Source organism: Physeter macrocephalus, chromosome 21, assembly GCF_002837175.3.
Source record: "Physeter macrocephalus isolate SW-GA chromosome 21, ASM283717v5, whole genome shotgun sequence".
NCBI lineage: Eukaryota > Metazoa > Chordata > Mammalia > Artiodactyla > Physeteridae > Physeter > Physeter macrocephalus.
Window position 1 is genome coordinate 79,439,519 of NC_041234.1, and position 16,328 is coordinate 79,455,846.

The 16,328-nt window shown below is 48.6% G+C and overlaps 1 protein-coding gene across 1 annotated transcript in view; it reads right to left on the reverse strand.

The window, feature by feature from the left end:
* The window catches only part of LOC102977986 (glycine receptor subunit alpha-4), a 26,643-nt gene extending 12,748 nt beyond the window's left edge, over positions 1-13,895 (reverse strand). The window contains exons 1-7 of the mRNA XM_024117418.1: positions 13,825-13,895; positions 10,052-10,182; positions 9,701-9,768; positions 8,846-9,069; positions 8,636-8,718; positions 7,279-7,419; positions 4,175-4,389 (exon numbers count right to left, since the gene is read on the reverse strand). Of these exons, the coding sequence (XP_023973186.1) occupies positions 4,175-4,389; positions 7,279-7,419; positions 8,636-8,718; positions 8,846-9,069; positions 9,701-9,768; positions 10,052-10,182; positions 13,825-13,895 (933 nt within the window). The remainder of the gene's footprint in view (positions 1-4,174; positions 4,390-7,278; positions 7,420-8,635; positions 8,719-8,845; positions 9,070-9,700; positions 9,769-10,051; positions 10,183-13,824) is intronic.
* Between the last annotated feature and the right edge of the window lie 2,433 nt (positions 13,896-16,328).

Below are 16,328 nucleotides of genomic sequence, written 5' to 3' on the forward strand. Positions count from 1 at the left end.
TAAAAAAAAAAATCCCACAAGGACTCAGAGACAAAAGATATACAAATCAATTTTCACTGCAAAGTAAAGGAGCTGTTACAGTGGAGGATTACTGGACTGAATGTCAATATTATGACATAGTATGAGTGTGTTTCGTGTTTGGTAATTGCAATCATTGTTGCTTTTGTTGTGGTCATCCATTTACAATGCTTGGTGTCAGTTTATTTATCTCTTGTAAAAATAAAGTACAGTGTGTGTGTGTAAAAAAAAAAAAAGATTGAGAAACCCTGCTCTTTTTTTTTAAGGCAGTTCCACTGAGATGGTAGTGGTGGGTTGCTAGGCAACCCTGATTAAGCATCCCTTGGTGTTTCCACTTTGCCACTTACTAAGAGGTCATACTATTTCATTCACCATCTCCCAGTCCCACTGTGCCCCCAGGGATGTTAAGTGCTACAAAAATCCATAATGAGGTAATGACAAGGGAGGTCCTCAAAGGACTTTGGACCATCAAAAGAAAAGGACACCTTAAGCAGCAGGAAGAAAGTATTGTTAACAATACATGTGTCAACAATACACCTTAAATATCTGTGGAATCCATCCACTTGCTATCCTGGCTCATCTGAAGGAGTGCAACAGTTTCCTAAATGGTCTCCCTGCATCTATGCTTGCCACCTCCAATCTGTTCTCCAAACAGCAGCCAGAATTTTGATTTGAAAATGTAAGTCTGATCATACCACTCCTCTGCTTACAACCCTTCAGTGGTTCTCCATTATCCTTCCGATACAGTCAATGCTCCCCTTAGCATGACATCTAGTCCCTGCCTACTACTTCAGCCTCCTCTCACCCCTTGCAATCTATGACCCTTCCATGATGATCAATTTCAGTTGTCTCCCAAGGAAATAACCTCTCTCTGTATCTCTCCTTTACCGCGATAACTTTTACTTAAACGTTCACTTCAGACACCGTATCCTCTGAGAAGTCTTCCCTAATCATCCTAGTCTGGATTTGTTGCCCCTACTGTATGTGCTCAGGTTACCTACACCTTCTTAGCATCCATCAAATATATCTGGCTATTTCCTTCACTAGACTGTGAGCTCTTCAGTGGCAGACACTGTTTCCATCGTGTTCACTGTGCCTAGCTGAGTGCCTGGCACATAGTATCTTTTGAATTAATGAATGGATGGATAGTTTGTATTTGTCTCTGCTGGCTTCTGTGTGCTCTCTTGGCCCTCCTTGTTACTACTTGCCCCAAGAGCTGTGAGCCATTTAGATTACAAGATTTTGAAAGAATTGGGTCCCTCCTGCCCACGGCAACTTTAGGTCTAATCTGTCAGTGTCTGGTAGAAACTTCCATTTAACCCTTCCATTATGCACTGAGCCACCTGCAGCTGTGTAGATCAAGAACCTGGCAAGGAGACAGCCATGGGTGCCTTTGAGAGCCCTAGCCCTCATAAAGGCAAAGAAGGAGTGGCTTCCGGAAGCATGGGGAATGGCCATCCCAGCTGAGTTCCCTTACAGAGCGAGCCTCTGCTGCTCTCATCCTGGACACTAGAGTTGTACTGGGGGTGGAATTGCTGTGGCTTTCAGAAGCCCCTGACCTAGCCCCACCTTTTTCCTTGGGGCTCCCATAAAATCTAATGTTGCACAAACTCAAGAGTGAGTGGAAGTTCCCTGACTTAGTCCCTTGCTCTGTGGGGCTGGCCAATGAAGCTATTTAGTTCGGGGTGCATGCCTACGTATTTTGCTTATTGGCCAATGAGGCCAAGAAACGGTCCCCAACATAGAGAACAGACTTGTGGTTGCCAAAGGGGAGGTGGGGTGGGGAAGGGAAGGACTGGGAGTTTGGGATTAGCAGATGCAAACTGGTATATATAGAATGGATAAAAAACAAGGTCGTACTGTATAGCACAGGGAACTACATTCAATATCCTGTAATAAACCACCATGGAAAAGAATATGAAAAAAGAATGTCTCTATGTGTATAACTGAGTCACTTTGCTGTACAGCAGAGATTGACACAACATTGTAAATCAACTATACTTCAATAAAAATATATATATACATAAAAAGAAAAGGTCATCAAAATCTGATAAGGCATCAAATACTGCAACCCACACCCCAAATCAAACCAAATCAAACAATCCTCCAGCAAAGTCCATTTTTTCCGTAAGAGAAAAGGAGGTGATTCCTGGGAGCAGATGGTTGTGCTTGCTCACAGGAGGGGACTGGAGGAAAAAGTTCTCTCAGCAAGAATAAGGCATAAATTGCAGCATTTCCCTGAGTTAGAGGAGAATCTCCTTCCTGTGTGGCAGTGGCAATAAACAAGGGCAGGGTTCTTAGGTCTGAACTACTTTTCTGCCTCTGGCCTTCATACAAGGCCACTACCGCAGCCCCACCTGGCCCTGTAGCCCTCACCTAAGCCCAGTCTGCCTCTCAGAGCCTCTTCAATATCCTTGTCCATTTAGGAAATACATTTACAGGCCTACCTTGGAGATATTGTGGGTTCGGTTCCAGATCATTGCAATAAAGCAGATATTGCAATAAAGCGAATCACACAAATCTTTTGGTTTCCCAGTGCATATAAAAGTTATGTCTACACTACACTGTAGTCTCTAGTAAGTGTGTAATAGCATTATGTCTAAAAAAACAATGTGTATACCTTAATTAAAAAATACTTTTTGCTAAAAAAAAATACTAAGCATCATCTGACAACACAGGGTTGCCACAAACCTTCAAGTCGTTAAAAAACGCAGTATCTGTGAAGTGCAATAGAGCGAAGTGCAATAAAAGGAAGTATGCTTGTATAGGAAGTGATCTCTGACAACTTTCCCTAGGGCATTAGATCCTAATCTGAGTTTTGTCACTATTTATCCCTAGAGGGCTTAGGACCACCTCAAAGGTTTCCTGGTGACTCAAAAATAATTGGAAACACCACCAGCTGCTTTAGGCCTAGGTCTACCACCCAGTTCTTTCCACCTACACCCCTAATAATTATAACAATAGTTAACATTTATTGAGCAGTTATTATGTGCCAAACACTGTTCTTTGTGTTAATACATTATCTTATTTATTACTTGCAATAACCCTATGGAAGAGGTAATATTTCCATGTTACAGGTGAGGAGATTGAGACGTTAAGGAATTTACCTAAGATCACCATTAGTAAATGACAAGGCAGGGGCTTAAATCAAAATCTACCTGATTCTATTCTCTTACTCTTAACCACTATTACCCCCACCCCCACCTCCCCACTATATAGCAAATTTGTAAATTCACTCTGGGTGTCTGGATTACCCCCTGTTTAAGTCCCCAGTAAAAATCTTCTTAAAAATAAACACTGGGAGATGGGCTATCACAGGGCCTGGTTTCCATCAATACAGAGCAAGAGGGAATATATTCACTGGAAGATCTGCAAAAGCTGTGTTGTTTTGGTTTCCCATTATTTCTCCATGGCCTAGTACAGTGCCTGGTACATAGTACGTGCTCAGTAAATATTTATTGAATGAATGAATGAGTTTGCTCCCTGATTTCCTCAGAGCCTTGCTGACTGTAAGGACATTGAGGTGATGACCTCTAAATTCTGCACATGAAGACATGAGGCAGGGAGAACCTAGGCCCAGTTCCATCAGCACAAATCTCTCTGCGTAATCAAAATATCACCAGGCCCTAGGTGATCAGAGTCTACCGACTTTCATTGCTATTTGCTACCTCAAAGTTTTCTCACCCCAAAAGAAGGGACACTGTCTCTAGAGTTCTTTGTAATAGTATCCGATTTCTGACATAGCAAGAAACAGATGTCGGATTGTTTGATTGTTTCTTGTGAAGCATGACCTTGAGAAAGTCATTCTATCTCTCTGGGCTGTAATGCCCTCATGTGTACCACGAGGGAGTGGGACTTTCTACTTGCTAAGGGTCTTTTGATCTTGGACATGTTAGTATTTCCTGATGAAAGTCAAAGTAAGTCAGCACTGTCTCTACTCGTTCCCCAGCCAGACAGCATCTGCAACCCCAGCCTCCACACTATTAGCAATGTTATTAGCGGTATGTTCTGGGGGAAGAGAATGCAGGCCACCTGCTCTTGCTTGATGGCTCTTCTCTTCCTTAAATCCAAGGAAAATAGTCAGCAGGAGGGAACAGGGGCTGAATGGGAAATGGGGAGCTCTATGGCAAGCAAGTTCCCTTGCATGTCTCTTCACCTTAGGCAAAGAGGCCCGGGAGCCAGAGCTCTGAGTTGTCATGGTGAGCACAGTGGTGATGCCTAGGCCCACCCGGGCAGGGGCAGCATCCATGTTGATCCAGAAGGAGACCCAGGACAGGATGACGATGAGTAGGCTGGGGATATACATCTGAATCAGATAGTAGCCCATCTGTCGTTCCAGGTGAAACTTTACCTCGATGCAGGTGAATTTCCCTGCAAGGAAAGAGGTGAGGTATCAGGCCCCAGGTCCCCAGCCTGCAGCTGAGCCTGAGAGGCAGGACTAGGGCAGCTCTATTTCTGGGGGCCACAGCCTCTGGGCACCTAACCTGCGCCAATAAATGAGCCTTTCGAAATGGCCCCAGGGAGCACCAGATGCATGTTTTGAGGAAACTCTCAGAGAAGCCATTGGGGACTTGACCTCTTGCTCCCAGCACTTTAATTGCCAGCACAAGGCCTTCCCCATGACAGCACTGCAAGAGGATTAAGGGTGGGAGGGCTCCAGAGCCAGACTGTATGGGTTTGAATCCTGACCCTTCCACTCACTAGCTGTGTGACCTCAGGCAAAACACCTAAGCTTTTAAAGCTTCAGTTTCCTTGCCTGTAAAATAGAGTAACAACAATATCAACTCCGTCATTGGGCAGTTGTAGGAATTAAATGAGATAATGTATTTGAGGTGTTGAGCATGTAGGTAGCTGGTACTATTTTCACGATTAACAAAACGAGCTTAGACTCCACTCAAATCTCAGCAGCCTAGCTTGTGCGTGCTGGGACCCTTGAAGCTCTCCGGCAACGATTCACTGAGATAAACACTGCCTGTGTCTTAAGCAAGTAAGACGAGCAGGATAGCAAACATCTGGAAACAATGTCTAACAGAGACCAGCTCTGGACAGCAGGCAGCGGGTTCCCAGAAAGCATCTGGCAGCAGCATTCTATTCCACCCACAAAAAGTGCATTGGCCCCAGGCACATGTACCAATGCTCACCTCCTCTGCCAGCCATCTTCACTTTACTCTGCTTTCCACTCCCCAAGGCTAAGAAAACACTAGCTCAGAGCTTCTGGCAGCAGACGCTTAGGATAACCAAAGCAAAAAGCAGAGGACGTGTATATTATTATTTTATTCTGGCCTAGGCTTGCTCTTAACAGGACTGTCTGATTCCTCAAGGTTAGTGATTTCATCAATGACTGATTATGGCTTTGACATTCCTTGTGATGCTGTGATCTCCTACTCTTCCCTGAGTCCATCCACCCTGGGCTTCTTGCCATGACATGTTTTGGCTAGGTATCCATATTTTCTTTCCTTTCTTTCCTTCCTTCCTTCCTTTTTTTTTTTTTTTTGGTGATAGCAGTTTTGTTTTCAATGACAAAATTAACACTTGTTTAGCACAGAACGAAAGCGAGAAGTAGAGAAAGAATAATAATATTCATAAGCTGACATTTGTCAAGCCCCTACTAAGTGCCCTGACTTTATATAGTTTATCTCATTTAAATCCCATAGCAACTCTTTGGGGCAGGTAAAATTATTACTTCCCATTTTACAGACAGGGATACTGAGGCTCAAAGAGATTAAGTTATGTTGCTCAAGGGCACCCAACTAGTAAATGGTGCAGCCAGAATTCAAACTCAGCTCTGACTCCAGAGTTCTTGCTCTTATCTGTTGTATCATACTGCTTTAGAAACGCTTAGTGCTATTTCCTTCCAGGGTTTTTAAACACATGCTTTTGGTTTGTTTCTTTCATCACAATAGAATCATTCTGTATATACAACTTTGAATCTTAGCCTTTTCCACTTGAAGTTTCCCATGTTGATATAAGCACCTTGCAAGCATTCTTTTAAACGTCTGGGTAATATCCCACCAAGCAGATGCGCTATGTAATTTACTTAACTTCCACCCTATTGGTGGATATTTAGAGCAGTTCCAAGTTTTTGCTAGTATAAACAGTGACCCAGGAACCCTCTTGGGGTCTAAAGTCAATATGATATTTTGGAATATTTCCTTATAATAAATTCCAGGCAGTGGAATTCCTGGATCAACAGGTAGGGAAACAAATTTAGCTTCCAGACTAAAGTTTCTTAGTGTGCCCCCTGGACCACCTGCATCAGAATCCTCAGGATGCTTGTTCAAACACAGATTTCTGGGCATCACTCCAAGCGCATGTAATCAGAATCTCTGAGAGGCAGAACCCAGGAATCAATATTTTACCAGGCTCCCCAGGGAAATATAATGCACACCAAAATTTGAAACCCACCAATCTATATACAAAATGCCAGTTTTTTTCCCTAAAAAAGGTTATACCAATTTCCACTCATGCCAGCATTTTCTAAATTCAATGGCTCATTCGTCTCCCCAGCTACCTACACCTCCACGTTCACACACAAATTCATAGGGCTGCACCCAAAGCATATCAGCACACCATCGGAGTGTGATCTCCCCTCTTCAGCTTGTGGCCTCTATCTCAGGGTCATAGCTCTTCACAGCCAAATTGCCAGGGGAAATGAGGAGCCAGCAGCGATTAGGGAAGCTGCAGGGGGCAGACGCTCAGGCTGGAAAACCAGCTCCTCTCCATTTCCTGGCATGCTTTTCACACCTGGGAAACCAAGCCAATTCATGAGAGTTGGGCAGTGGGGACAGTGGTAGGAGTTGTGGATGGTAAGCCAGCTGGTGACCTGAATTCTGTTCTCTCCTGGTTCAGTGTACTCATTGACTACTCCCAGATGTAGCTTCCCCACTTTCCACGTGAAGTTGGCCCCAGGACAGGTGGAACACTCCTGCCACTCACTGGCACAGGACCATTTGTTCTGCAGCGTGTGATAGGGACAAGAACAAGGGCTTTGGCATTAGACAGATCTGGATTTGAATTCTAAATCAGCCATTTACTAGCTGTGTGACTTGACCAACTGATTCAGCTTCTTAGAACCTCAGTTTTCTCTTTCTGAGAAATGGGGCTAATCACCCCTACCATAATGAGATAAGACATATGAAGCACTTAGCACCACATCTGGTACAGATTGGACCTTCAGTAGAGGCTAGCTGCCTTGCCCCTTTCCTTCCCATCTGGAGGCCCTCTTGTGGCCCACAGCCGGTAAAGATCTTGGGTTTTTACCTGTGTTGTAGCGCTTGGTACAATAACCTAGATCCTTCTCATCCCGCAAGATAAACTGGGGCAGAGTCAACCCCTCAGCCACTTGGACAGCAGGAGCATCTTCCAGCCACTCAAACACGAGGTCATTCATGGTGTAGCCAACTGAAAGCGACAGAGATGGCAGAGGACTGCAGAGTGTGGTGGTTGGACGGGGGTAGGGAGAGGGTTAGAACTGGCAGGAAAGAACAAATGAGGAATAAGGCCTGGGTTTTAGGAGTTTCATGCTCATCTTGGAAAGGAAAACCATTCGGAAGAGGGTCAGTTGCCTCATGGGCCCAGCCTAAGTGGGTAAATCAGAAAGATTCCTCTCCTTCTACCTAGTTCTCAAGCTTTAGAAAGGCCCAAAGAGAAATTATTCTGGCAGACCTAGAAAACACGTCAAAAGGCTTGGAAAGATGTCAAGGAAACCAGCTGGGAACCTCCTGCCCCATCTCAAACCCAGGGGAGTAAGCATGTGTACCGACCACATGTCTTGAGCTGAGCCAGCCTCAGAGCTGGGGCTACTGCCACCTCACTCCAGGGAGGAAAGAGCTATTTATACCTTGCCAGTCATGCATGGGACAATGTGCATACCCTTGCACAGAAACGAAGACCCAACACAGCCAAAAAAGGCTTGGAAAGATGTCAAGGAAACCAGCTGGGAACCTCCTGCCCCATCTCAAACCCAGGGGAGTAAGCATGTGTACCGACCACATGTCTTGAGCTGAGCCAGCCTCAGAGCTGGGGCTACTGCCACCTCACTCCAGGGAGGAAAGAGCTATTTATACCTTGCCAGTCATGCATGGGACAATGTGCATACCCTTGCACAGAAACGAAGACCCAACACAGCCAAAAATAAATAAATAAATAAATAAATAAATAAACTCCAATCCCCAACATCTAAAAAAAAGAAATGGGAGCAGAAACACCAAGGCTCACGGATGTCCAGTGCAGGGCCTTGGCCCAGAGTAGCTTTGTGACTTTGGGCCAGTCACTTCCCCTTCTGTAAAATTCTCCACCTACTTTTCAGAGGGCGTAATGAGGACCTGCATGTGAAGGTGGTTTATGAACTCACATTTGTATGTAAGGCTGGAGCCTTCCCATTCCCCGGCCCTGTGGGGCAGCCAGACCTGCCAATAGCGAGGGGATGGAAAAGCACATTGGGCTGAGTGTTAGCAAGCCCTGGCTTCTAGTCTCACCTGTGCCAAGAGCTCACTGTGTGTGCTTGGGGAAGTCCATCCCGACTCTGGGCTGCCCTTCTCCTGTCTGGAATATCATGGCATGGGGTTAACTAGCTGGTATCTCAGGCCTCACTCTGTGACTCTCTGGGGACACTTACAGCTCTCCAGCTGCATCGTGCAGGTTTGGATATCCATGGGGAAGTTCTTCAGGTCCATTGGGCAGGATAAAACGAGAGTCAGCCTGGCAGGAACAGTAAGAAAGAAGTTAGGCCAGCTTCCTGGGGCTCAGCACAGCACAGGGAACCCTCCGCCCACCCCTCAGCCTCTACTCCTTGCCCCGAGCTCTCCTGGCTGTACGCCAGCTGCACCTGATGCTGTAGAGCACGTTTCCATTCTTGAAGATGCGCAGCAACTTGTTGTCTGTGGTCACCTCGTGGAAATTGGCCCCTTTCTCATTGGCAAAGAACAGGTCTGGCTTCCAAATCGAGTCCAGCATGGAGGGATCGAGGTCCAGCGAGTCATCAGGATATTCTCGGTAGGCCAGGCGTGGGTCGTTCCACTGCTGCCGCAAGAAGACGTTCACCCGGTAGTCCTGAACAGAGATGGGCCCATCAGAGGCAGTGCTATTGCAGGGGCCTAGCAAGCCTACCTGGGCAGGAGGGCCACGAGGAGGAAATGCTGGGAGCGCATCTCAGGGGCAGTGGGCACTTTCCACTGGATAAGGAGCCTGCTTTGGGCTGGTATGGCAAAGAAGGGAAGGAAAAAGACATTTATTAAATACTTACTATGTGCCAGGCTCTCTGCTAAGTGCTTTCTTCATATGCATCATCTCATTTAAATCTCATGTCAACCCTGAGAGGAGGGTGCTGTTATGATCCCCATTTTACAGATGAGGAAACTGAGACAAAGAGAGATTTGAGTAACCTGCCTAAGAGATGGTAGAGTCAGGGTTTGAACGCAGGTTTATCTGATTTCCTAGCCTTGTTGCTATGCATCAAGCTACCTTCCAAACTGGACCATCTGCTGCTTAGGCTAGTCTGCCTTTAGCTACTAAAACCCTGGGCTGGGGAAATATAAACTCCCAGTGACCGACTTTGGACATCCCATGGCTTTAGCCATGACCCTGAAACAGGGAGAGGATGGCGGAGGGAGGAAAGTCTTGCTATCTGGTGGGCTTCACCCATTCACGCTAGAGTGGAAGTGGGAGCAGGGCGATGCTTTACCATGGTAATCTCGGTGATGGAGCTGAAACTGTTGATGAAGATGTTGCAGGTCACGTTCACAGGTGGGCCTAAGGGTAGCAAAGCACAGCCATATTGGCAGGGCATTCCAGGAATCTGGGAGAAGTTTCCAAGACTCCCTCCCTGAGTTTGAGGCCAGGGTACTGCTGGGAGAAGGCAGTGCCTGGCACACAGGCCCATGGGTGATGGGGAGGGGACGCTCCTTCTGAGCTGTGGGAGCCAGCCTTGTGCCTCCAGCCTCCTGGCCCTGAGGTAGGCAATGGGGGCTAGCTCGGCAGAATGTCCCCAAAAGAAGTGGGGGGGGAGGGGTTTTGTAGGATGAATGCTTCTTACCTTTAAAATTGGGCCGAATCCTGGCATCATATCCAGATGTTCGCCCCATAAGCTTGTCCAGGAAATCAGAGGGGGGCATGGGCTGGGACACCTTGGTCCCAGATTTGACTTCTTCTTTTGCCAAGGCCACCCTGGACAGGAGAGATAAAGAATTAATAACTGAGATCTGTTGTATTCTGCCTTTATCACAGACCCTCTCCTTCCTTGTTCCCTCCCCACTTTGGCTGGTCTCTCCATCAGGCAGGAGGATTAGGAGATGGGTTTCTAGGTGCCCACTTGCAAAGTGAGAAGTACAGGATTAGGAGATGGGTTTCTAGGTGCCCACTTGCAAAATGAGAAGTACAGAAACCCATAAGCCAACACAGCAGCTCAATAGTTAGTCCTAGAAGATTGCTTTCACATATATTAGATCTTTTTGCCCTCAAAATTCTCAGCGTGATGGGGGTGAAAACTGTTATTTCCATCTTATAGGTGAGAAAACTGAGGCTTCCAAAGGAGTAATCTGTGAGACTGTAAATTGGTGCAGCCACTGTGGAAAACAATATGGAGTCCCCTCAAAATATTAAAAGTTGAACTACCTTATGATCCAGTAATTCTACTTCTGGGTATTTATCCAAAGGAAACGAGATCACAATGTTGAAGAAATATCTGCACCCCCCCCCACCATGTTCATAGCAGCATTATTTGCAATGGCCAATACATGGAAATTACCCAAGTGTCCATCAACGGATGAATAGATAAAGAAGATGTGGTGTATATATACAATGGAATACTACTCAGCTACAGAAAAGAATGAAATAATGCCATTTGCAGCAACAAGGATGGACTTGGAGGGTATTATGCTAAATGAAATAAGTCAGACAGAGAAAGACAAATACCATATGATCTCATATGTGGAATCTAATAAATGGATAGATAGATAGATAGAGAGATAGACCGTCTAAAAGAAAAGTGACTTGCCCAAAGTCTCACAGCTGGTGAGTGACACAGGGCCCAGGATCAGGACTTGAACCCAAGGCTGAGGCCTCATCCAGTATTCTCTTTCTGAAGGTGCCTTGAACATGCTCAAACAAGAGTGACAGAAATAATGTGGCTGTGGCAACGCTTTGTACATCTGGCCTAGCCAAGGATGGGAAGGGCTCAAGGGCAATTTACAGCCCTGAGAGATGGTTTTCATTGCTTGGCCTTCGTGCTGATCCCTCAGGGGCTAGGACCCAGCTTCTGGAGAGGGCAGCTTGGCTTCTGGTGTTCGCTCCAGCGGGAAGCTATACTCTGAGCTGAACCTCAGTTCAGGGTTGTGGCAGCTGCAGGCAGGTAATCTCACCTTGGCAATAAAATAAGCAAGAAAGCAGGGCTCTAGAAGCACGGGAAAGCCTCCCAGTAAAGTGGCCATGCTGTGAAGGTCAACTCCCATCTTTTCTTCCTAAGAGCTTCATTTTGAGGAGGGGACCAGTGTGCTTTGGCCTAGCCTAGAGGCCAGCCCCTTTCTCCCCTGACAAGTTTCCCTCTAAGAGCAGCAAAGTTCCTTCCATATGCCTGCTTGTCTGCTTACCAGCCAATAGCTAGACCAGGGACCAGGAGCTCAGCAAGGGCTTGAGGGCAGGGGTGGGGCTCACACTGAGCTCAGGCTGGACTCCTGGCTGGGTCCTGTGCCTCCTGTTCCATCCTGCCATCATCACCAGAGCCAGCTCCCCTGCTGCCACTACTGCTGCTGCATTGCTGGGGCTGGGAGGTGGGGTGACTGCTGTCCTTCTGGGTCTAAGTCTCCTTTGAACCAGCGAGCTCCTCTTTCCCAGTAAATCTATGTACCTGCCAGTGACTGATAGAATAATACAAATAGCTGAGGCACCGTGCTAAACTCTTTATCTAGTATAGTTCTCACATCAATCCTCTCAATAATCACTCTTATTATCCTCCAGCTACAGTTGAGGAGTGCAAGATGGAGTGACTTGTTCATGATCATACAGTTCCTAAATGGTAAAGCCGAGATTCCAACCCAGAGCTATTGACTTCAAAACTAAGTCCATCTACCGCAATACCATGATGCAAGCAGCCCAGGGCGGGCTGCCAAGGAACCAGAGTGGGGGAAGGTCAGGGGCAGCCACACCTGGACCCTTAGAGTCTTGCTTCCTTGAATCCCATGAGCAGGAGGAAGCTCTTACCCTGGGAACAGAGGCCACCTTGGCCCCGAGTGGGGGTGGCCAGAGCAGGTGGCCTAAGCAGGCTCTGAAAACCCAAGGAGGTGGGTGGCGGTGCTGGTGCAAGCAGAAGTCCGTGGCTTCACCATGGGGCGTCCACACTGGCCAGGTGCTGCTGCTGGCTGCTTGTCACCTGCCTGCCGGGAGGCCACGTGGCCCTGCAGGTGGAGCAGCCAGACCCTTGCCACCGTCCTCAGCCTCACTCTCATGTCACCTCTCCCGCTAGCTCCAGCCCCAGGACCCTGGGACTGGCTGTGGGCTCAGCTGTCTTGGGACCCAACCGCCGTGGCAGCCCCGCTTTTCCAGGGTTACCTTGTCTGCGGACCTGAAAGCAGAGTCACCGTGTGCGGCCTCTCCTTGCTCCCTTTCATTCCTGGAAAGTTCCAAACACTGGCAGGACTAGGGAGGTTCCAGAGCTGAAAATCTTTCTCATGGAAGGCCCTGGGGTGGGGTAAGGGGAGAACACTGATTCTGTTTCCGGTCACTTAAGTGACCTTGGCCAGGTCACTTGCCCTCTCTAGGCCTCAGTTTCTATAAATACAATGAAGGATTTGGTCTCAAGATTTCCTAAGGGCCTGCCTTGCTCTAATCACTCAAGTGCGAATGCTGCCACCAAAGCTTGGGCCTTGAGGCAACGTCCCCTCCAGCAGGGCGAGCAAGCGTCAGCTGGGTGCCCCCTTCTGCCTGCATCCTCCTATCAACTCCAGCTGAGTTGCTATTGCACTTCGGGCTGCTTTTCACTCTGAAGAAGTGTATCGCTGCCCCCCCTCCCACTGCATCCCTGCCTGATTGCCCCCTAATGTGTCTGCCAGCAGCGAGGCAGGGGGCTCCTCAGAGGCAAGCAGATCTTGGCGTGCTCTTTGAACGAAGAGGAGGAGGACGATATAGTGGTGGCACTCACCTGCCTCCACCTTGGGAGGCATTCTTCTGACCATTTCAGCCCAAGGCACAGCCAGCTTTCCTCCTCAGCTCACCCTATGCACCTAGAATGGCTCCTGGTCTAATGAGAAAGTGAGAATGGTGGGAGGCCCTTTACAAGGAGCCCAAAGCATGTCTTGCCCCCAAGCCCAGGAAATGATGGCCACTTAGTGCCCCTCCAGGAACAGTGAGCAGCCAGGTTCCCCCCCGGGCAGGGTAAGGTGACTGCAGAGGGCCAAGGTTTGGTCAGCCAACATCATTCTGATGTGGTTTTGGGAAAATCCTTGCTCCTTGAAATCTCTTGGGTGAGCAGCCGGCAGATGTTGGTGTCATTTTTAAGGATGTGAGGAATGTGTGGCCAAGCTGGTAGGGAGATAGGGTTGCATGGCAGGACAGATGGCTTCTGTTCCGGGGCTCACTCCCTAGCCCCTACCCTGGCCCAGGAAAGTCTCACCCATGCAGAAGCCTTCCCACCTGCTCTGGAGCTTTGACATTCTTTATGAAAGTCTCCTGGGATCTGACTGGGGGAGAGTGTGTCCTCCCCTGGAGCCTTCCAGACTGTGGGCTTTTTGTAAACTTCAAGGAAACTGTGCCAGAGCCCCTGCTACCGCAAGCCGGTATTTGCATGCATCTCCTTCTCACCCCCACTCAGCTCACCTGAGGAGGACCTGCCCTGGCAGGGTCCAGAGGAGAAGGAAGGAGAGGGTTGCTGGAACAAGAGTTGTCATGCTGCGGGGACCCTGGAGTCCTTTCTCAGCCTGGCTGCCGAGGTGAGAGAGGGTATCCGGGCCGGAACGCCGAAAGTACAGAGCCTTCTTCCTACTTGGGCCACTTGCAAGGAACCCAAGGAGGGTCGGGCTAGGAGTTGCACGCTCTCTCCTCTTCTCTCTTCTCTGCCCCGTCCTTACCAGTGAGGGGCCAGAACTATTCCCCTGGAAGTGATCCTGACACAGAGAACCTGCTCCTTCTCTGGCTCGCCTGGGGCTCCGGAGGGCCTCAGCCTGCCTCCTGGGGTGCTGAAGGAGATTCTTTTGGGGCAGCAATCACTCTCTAAACCCTGGAGAGTCTTGGAGGGGAGGGAAGAGGGAGGCTGTAGGAAGATGTTTCTCTCCCTCCCACCTCCCCCTGAGATGCACCCTCTGAAAGCAGCAATTTAAAGGCACAGTCGCCAGCAGCTGGAGTGGGGTTTCGAGCGCGAGCCTGTGTGCTGTGTGCTGGGGAGGAGCTTGGGCTGCCGCTGCAGCCTGGAGAGGGCCGGAGGTGTTCTGTCTAGCTTCTAAGTGTCCAGCTGGAGGAGTGCATGCAGGCTGCCCTGATTCCCCAACCTCCCCAGCAGTTCCTCTTTTAGCCTGGAGCCAAGCTGTGGCCGAACTCTAAAGGCTTAATGATTTTTGTAAGGGGGAAAAAGACCTAAGAGGGTTTAGGGGAGCCACTGGGTTTCCTCCAGCTGACAGCTTCAGGGCTGAGAGGAGATGAGGAGGAGGCCGAGGGCAGGGGTGGCTTCTCCTCAACCCTCTGGGTGGAGACACAAGGGATGGATAAGGCAGAGGAACTTCGGAGTTCTCCTATGTCTGCCTGCCTATCAGTCTGCCCATCTGTCTGTCTGCATGACACATCTTCATCCTTGTAGCTGTGCATCCTCTTTCCTGCCTGCTTACCTCCCTTAGCTCATCTCTGCTGAGCTTGGGGGGCTCTCTGTAGCTCTCTGAAACCCCCTTTCCCCAGCCTGGCTAGACTGTGAGGAGGAATAGGTGTCCCTGGCAGGGGCAGGGCAGGCCTGGCACGCAGCAGGCTTTGCAAGCTTCAGAGGAGTCAAGGGGGCCAAGAGCAATGACCCGGCAGCCCCGAAGCCCAGGATGGAGTAGAGAGGCAGGGAGCGTGGGCCAGTCCCTATCCCCTTGCTTCTGCCCATTTGCTTACAGCATCCAGGTTCTTGAGCAGCTCTTTTCCTGTCTACCCTTCCCCAAACTTGCTCAAGCACTGCCTGAACCGCTCTGGGACTTCCGCCAGTGCGTCAGCCACCCTCCCTCCCTCCCTCTTTTTCCCTACTTTCTTTCTCTCTCTCTCTCTCTCCCTGAAGCTTTCCTTCATATTTACTCTCTCCATCTCTAGTCTCCCTTCCTGTTTCTTTTCTGGGTCTCACCTTCTGTGTCTGTCTCCCTCTCTTCTTTCACCCTCACTTTCTCTCCATTCCCATTTTCTCTCTCAACTTCACATTATCTCCATTTTCTCCCGCTCTCTTTCTAAATTACGACTGTGAGAAGCAAAATGTTTTCATTTATTCTGCAGTGGAAACTCACAACAGCTCATCTGAGTTCTTGAGTGTGTACTCAGGGGAGGAGTCGGTGCCACTTTATAGGGGTCAATTCCAGCGCTGACTGTGGCCCCTCAGCCCCACCAGAGAAGGGTGTGCGGGGATTGCAAGCTCTTCAAAGGGACCCATTTAGAGGCAAAGATGGGTAGAAATTGTGCTGCATCTCCCTTGTGGTTGTGTTATTATTAAAGAAGAGGAATTTTTAAACCACCAGTGAAGGGGAAAGAAGGTAATTTTAAAGATTACGCGCTGAAATGTTGATGGCGGAGCCGGGCTTTTGGAATTGGGACTGGAAACATTACAAGCCTGAAATCATGCTTATATGGCCAGTAAGTACAAAATACAAAGTACTAATTTTCCTGAAAATATCTTTAGCAGCTCTTTCACCTGCTTACTCTCCCTCCGTGTTTTCTGTAAGCATCACAATCCCTACTCCGTGGGCAGGAACCAAGCCTTACAGCACCTCTCAGGGCAGAGCTGCAGGCTAGGGCACTAAGGCGGGCGGGCAGCAGAAGCATTTGATCCTATTTAACTCACTCCCTCTGACAAGCTTGATTTTGTCACTTCCCCTTCCTCAACCCTTCCCTGTTGCTTTCAAGCTGAAGTTCAAAGCGCTGCATGACCTGGTAACTCTGCTCCTCCACTGATGCATCTCGAGACCCCTGTCTCTCCAGCTTTCACGTTGTTTCACAAGTTGTTCCCTCTGCCAAAGTACTCTTCCCTCCACTCTTATCCTTCTGGATTAAGTTTTGTTGCCCCCCTCTCAAGGAAGACTTCTTGAACTGCCCCTGTCACCCCTCAGGTCTGGGCTAGGAGACCCTCCAATGTGTTCCTACAGGACCTTCGC